At 32.3% G+C, this 6,372-nt stretch overlaps 1 protein-coding gene across 1 annotated transcript in view; it reads left to right on the forward strand.

Annotated features, from left to right (window-relative positions):
- Positions 1 to 1,921: 1,921 nt before the first annotated feature.
- The window catches only part of LOC132760510 (peroxisomal targeting signal 1 receptor-like), a 34,082-nt gene continuing 29,631 nt past the window's right edge, over positions 1,922 to 6,372 (forward strand). Inside the window, exons 1-2 of the mRNA XM_060752501.1 lie at positions 1,922 to 2,004; positions 3,148 to 3,293. Of these exons, the coding sequence (XP_060608484.1) occupies positions 1,935 to 2,004; positions 3,148 to 3,293 (216 nt within the window). The 5' untranslated portion in view covers positions 1,922 to 1,934. The remainder of the gene's footprint in view (positions 2,005 to 3,147; positions 3,294 to 6,372) is intronic.

Here is a 6,372-nt window from a genome sequence, read left to right on the forward strand (position 1 = left end):
AAAATGAGAATGTGTGTTTATACATTTATTATATTTGATATTTTATTATTTGTTGATGGGATTTTAGATTTCTTTATTTCATGATAATTTATTTGATAGATTGTTCATATTATATTTTGTATCAAAATACAAAAAGAACATAAAATAAATGGATAAGAAAATATGCACATGTGTTATGTGTTAATATATATGTATACACCATATTTCTTCTGTGAGATTTATGAAGAAAGGGTTAACTTTGCATAATTTGATCTCTTTTTGGTAATTTATGTTGATGTAAAGTGCTGTTTGCAATGTATAAATTACTCTCTTCACAATATTTTACTTTTCAATACATTTCCAAAATTTTCTTGAAAGTTAACATTTATTTGGTTTTATTTGGAGGCGTGCTGCTTTAACCCATTACTTCATGAGCATTTTGTGAAAAATGGCTATTTTCATTGAAAAGTCTCCCGTTACAAGTTCAAATTTATATAAAACTATAAAAACTGCCTCAATACTAATCAAACTTAGCAAAATATTGACTGGACAATTGCCTTTGTAACAACATGCTCAGTCTTAAATTTCATGTTACCATGGCAACGAGGGGACATCTCAAAATTGCCAAAAAATCACTGTTTTGCGTTGATTATTTCCATCAAAATTGATTTCAAAGTGCTGCAACTTCTCAATGGATTGAGATAGAGTCAAAGGCTTTTCAACGTTGGTTACACGTTACCTTATGATCGAGCTGGGGTCATTTCTAGCCTCTCACAAATCTCAAAATTTCTTTTGGCACCTCAGACATTCCACATGGGCAGTTTACTACAGGAAATGAGGGAGATAGAGGGCGCTGAACAACATTTTATACCACAAAGAGGTAACAGTTTTACTACAATAGCCTCTATGTATTATTATCTTTTTGGAGGGTTTCGACCAAATGGTTATCGTTTCTGACTGGAAATTGCTGGTTCCTCAAGGCTCCCAACTGTGATTTTAGATTATTTCAGTTGAAGAAGCTATCTTGCTAGCTTACTAAAGGTCAGTGTTTGTACACATATATACACCTAAGTGTATGAATTGTGTATGAACTATATAAAAAATCGTTGATAGTGATCCATAAACAGCCACCAACAAATCACTTTTTACCTCCATAAACGACTACGAACTTGACAATCCTAGCCCTTGTATGATGTTCAACTAAAGTGAGTTAATTAAGCGAAATATAAACACTACTTACATGATTAAATATCCAAAATAAGGATCTATGTTATTATATGTTTTTTATACTTGTATTTATATAATAAATATTACTTGACTTGACTTAACTGCATTCTATGCTGTTTGATAACTCAGTTTTATTACCTTGACTATTCTTAGAATAGGGAGGGAGACGTATTGTACTCACCTAGGTATCCGCATACTTCGAACTTCATACTTTGGTAAAGTTTTACTTGCAAGCTGGTATCTCAAAAACTACTGAAGGGAATGGGTTGAAACTTCACATACTCATTTTAGAGCATAATAGGAGGTCACTTTCTAAGGCCTATAACTCTAACTTTGATTTGACAGAATTATGGCCATTTTCGAACTTCTTCATAACCATGCTTTTGTTTTCCTATCAAACACTTAAAATAGTCCAGCACGCTGTCCAGTTATTTTGACATTGAAACCTCACAAACTCCCATTGGATCTTGACCTTGATTCAAAGAAGGACAAGTTGATTACACAAAAGTAGGGTGGGGTCATTTTTATATTTTCTGTAAAGTTTGTAGTAAAAAAGAGGACATGAAATTGACATCACTCAGTCAGCGCAGCTTTAAAATCAGAGAATATTACCTCCTTAAGAAATACAAGTGAATGTTTAGATTCAGATTGTTGAAAAAATCTCCAGAATAAGCTTCAACAACTTAAAGATCTGATGTAATTTTATTTTAAATAATTATAACTTAAATATGTATTTTGATTTCAGGTCGGGGGAGGAAAATGCATGGTTGACAGATTTTGAAGACACACAGCCATATAAGATAATGCATTCATTTGGATTACTATTACTTTGTATTTAACTTTTGGAAAAAAAAAGAAACCCCCTATAGAGCATTAAAAATTTATGTTAACAGTGAAAATTGCAAACTTTGTTGAATGACTGTTTATGAGGGAAATATGAATGAAAAGTGCAATATCTCTCTTGGCCACTGGCACCGACTTCAGCTGTGTTCAATCTGTAATTCTTCTCATAAGTATTGAAATCATTGAACGGGAGAGAAAATTAGCCAAGTTTTTACCGTGACCTCCATGTTTAAACATCTATCCCCATACAACTGGGTCAATGCAGTTGTTATGTTTTGGTCAAATTGGTGCCAAAAATGGCTGGGGATGTGTCTACATTGTGGTATTGAGGCTTTTAGCAAGAATGTTAACCATCTGACAGCCCCTGGGGGATGGTGTCATGGTTACAACTAAATGGTTCATTTAGTGCACTTTCTTGAAAATATTACACATCTCATGCTGTTGGTTTAATCATCGCTGGACATTAAAAATTTAAAATTCATTTATGTTTGTCAGAGTCAGTCTAGCACTCGAAGAATCTGCTACCAGCAAATAAACTTGTTTTTTACACTACCAGTTTTCATTACTATTTTAGATAAATACTTTGAATTTACTTAATTTTGTGGGCATGAAATTGAGTGGTTCTGTCAAAAATGAAGTGTTTGTAGGTTTTAAATTTGTAGATTGTCTTTGAAAAAAGTAAAATGCAAATAATGTTATACAAAAAATAAATCTTACAGCCCATGACAAAAATTTTTTTTAGATCTTAAATTATTTCATACATACACAAAAAAATCTGTATCAACCAAAACTTGTCTAAGAACTGTGAAAAATAAACACCAAATGCAACAAAATCATTGACCCACAAAATGAATGTCTCAAACAGTATGATGTACAAATTGAACCTATCAAAAAACTGTTTAATACCGATAATTAAAAGATTTTAGATTAATCAAAAATACTCTAAATTCGTGGATTGACCCATCCATAAAAACCACAAAAATTAATGCCCCACATAATGAATTTCAAATAAGTCAGCTTTTTTTCCTCCAATATAAGGCATTCCAAACTAATGCAGTGTAAATTAGTACAATGTATATTTTTATGGTTATATTCCACAGGAATACAAGTTTGAAGAAGACAACCCATTGATAAATCACCCAGATCCTTTCCAAGCTGGTCTTGAGAAGTTAAAACAAGGGGATATACCAAATGCTGTATTATTGTTTGAAGCTGCTGTGAAAAAAGACGAAAGTCATGCTGAGGTAATGTTAACTTGAATTTTTTATGAGTTTCAAGATCAATTATTTGGAGTATATAGTTTACCCTGCATTTACCTGATCATTATTTTGCAAAAATGAAAGTCATTCTGTAATGTAAAATTGAAATATTTTTAAGGGAGCTCCACTGACCTGGTAAAAAACACCTCAAAACAAAAAATTTGAAATTCTTGCATAAATCAATTAAGACGCTTAAAATAGAAAAGTCTGCAAAAGATCGTAATGAATATAGAGTAGATTTTCATTTTTTTGCAAGATTTTTATCCTGGTTTGAGAAAAAAGCAGTGCAACACTTTTCATTATTTGGTCATTTTGCATGAATAAAGTGGTTAATTGGGGAAAAAAGAAATGAGTGAATGATCTTAAATTTTAGCTCAACTGTCACAAAGTGACAAGATGAGCTTTTGTAAGCTTTTGTGAGGGCTTTTCATCATCCGTTAACTTTTACTTTAAATGGAATCTCCTCATAATCTTTTAAGCCAATTTCAAGAAAAAACTTAAAAATCTTCTTTAAAAAAACACAAAGAGCTAAAGCTTAGATATTTGGCATGAAACATCTTCTAGTGAGTGTCTACCAAGTTTGTTAAAAAAAGCCCTTGGGCCAAAATTGGTCCCCACTCAGGGGGGTCATTAATTTCCTTAAAAGTATATAGTAAAAACTGAAAAAATTGCGTTAAAAAACAAAAAGGGCTAGAGCTAAGATATTAAGCATGAAACATCTTCTAGTGAGTGTCTACCAAGTTTGTTTAAATAAAAGCTCTGGGCTCAAAATTGGCCCCGCTCCGGGGGGTCATTAATTTTCATTATAATTATGTATATAGTAAAAACTTACAAAATCTACATTTAAAAAACCCAAAAAGATAGCACTTTGATATTTGGCATGAAACATCTATTAGTGGGTGTTTACCAAGCTTGTTCAAATAAAGTCCTCGGGTCAAAATTATTCTTGTTCATGGAGATGTTTTATATTCAGGTGGAGCTCTATTACCTCATAATCCACTAAGCCAATTTCATCCAGAAACTTAAATAATCTTCTTTTAAAAACCCAATGAGCTTACATGTTAAGCATGAAACATCTTCTAATGTGTGTCTACCGAAAACCCATATGAACAAGTATTCTGACCCAGGTGACCTATTTAGGGCCATAATAGCCCTTTTGTATGATACTTTGTAGCAATGTTTACCACCATTAAATGAATTGCTTCATACAAACTCCAGTTCAAAGGTCAAGATTACACTTAGAGCTAATTGCAATGCATATCTTGAAGGCCCACATGTCCATCAAAAGCTTATGACATCTTTTGCAAAAATATTGACCTAGTTCTTCTTTATATAATCTACTGCGTTACTAACACAGTTGAAAATAAATCATTCAGCATGGTCACGTGCCACAGTCCAAAGGTTCAGAAAAATCCCTGGATCCAGTGCGCCCAGGGTCATATATAAATGTTTGTTAATCTGTAAGCCCTAATCATATTTCAAGCTAAAGTTTTAATTGTTATATTGGTTATTAGATTACATTATATGATTAATCAATTGTTACTTTTAGAATCACAAACTATTACAAAAAACAAAACCAAAGTAATTTATTCGTTTCCCTCTATGTTTGATATGATTCTGATTACATGTGTTCCGGATATCAGGTCGCAATATTGTCCTGTACCATCACATAGCACTCTACAAGGAAAAATGGATGAAAGAATTCCGTTTTCAGAGCAAAAATGTTAACCTTTTAATATTTTGAAATGTCACTCCGATTTCTTTCAACTTGGTATTTTGAAATATTTGTAAGATAGTAGTTTTTAGCTCGACTATACGAAGTATATGGAGAGCTGTCCTACTCGCCCCGGCGTCGGCGTCCCGTGACGGTCCGCGTCCAGATTTTAGATTAAAGTTTTGGTGCAGTAAAATATTTTTATGCACCCGCCATGTAATGGGCGGGGCATATAGTGTTACCCTGTTCCGTCATTCCGTCCTTCCGTCATTCCGTCATTCTGTCATTCCGTCATCATCAGTTTCCGTTCATTATCTTAGTAACGGTTGCACACATTCAACTCAAATTTGACATATGGATATGTCATGACAAAATACAGGTCAAGTTCGAATTTGGTCATGGTTCGATGATTTTTGGCAGAGTTATGCCCCTTTTACTTTAAAATAATATGAAATTTTCAGTTTCAATTCATTATCTCCCCAATGGTACAACACATTCAACTCAAACTTGACATATAGATATGTCATGAGAAAATACAGGTCAAGTTTGAATTTGGTCATGGTTCGATGATTTTTTTTTTGGCAGAGTTATGTCCCTTTCACTTTGAAAATAATATAGATACATCTTAGGAATAAGCAGTTTAAGTTTGAATTTGGTCATGGTTCAATGATTTTGGACAAACTTATCTTTCTTGAATGTTGGAAAAATTTTGAACTTTCAGTTTCAGCACTGAAATGTATGTAGCCATTATTTTGGCTACAAATATGAAATATGCTATTTTCAAAAGGTTTAGACTGAATACTTTCAGTGCCTTGAACATTGTATGAAAATGGTTTGTGTTAACATTGAAAAGTTTCTAGTTCACTATAACTTTGTCATTTCTTAAGGTATCAACTTCAAACTTCAAATATATTTTCCTTATCATCAACCACATCTTATCATAACTCTAGCACCAATATTTTCAGATTTATCTCCTCTTGAACTTAGAATTTTCCTTAAAAAATACTATTTTTTACTGTTACTTCTTTATTTCTTAAGGGATCAACCTCATACTTCAAATATATGTACCTTACCATCATCCCCATCTTATGTGACAAGGTTCATAACTCTAGCACCAATATTTTCAGATTTATCTCCCTTTGAACTAAGAATTTCCATAAAAATTATTATTTTTTACTGTTACTTATTTATTTCTAAAGGGATCAACTTCATACTTCAAATATATTTACGTTATCAGCATCCACATCTTATGTGACAAGGTTCATAACTCTAGCACCAATATTGCAAGAATTATCTCCCCATAAACTTAGATTATTTTACTAGAAAAATGTTATTTTTTATTAGAACTTT

The sequence above is a fragment of the Ruditapes philippinarum genome, unplaced genomic scaffold, assembly GCF_026571515.1.
Source record: "Ruditapes philippinarum isolate M1 unplaced genomic scaffold, ASM2657151v2 ctg2401_1_1_1_1, whole genome shotgun sequence".
NCBI classification, from domain to species: Eukaryota; Metazoa; Mollusca; class Bivalvia; order Venerida; family Veneridae; genus Ruditapes; species Ruditapes philippinarum.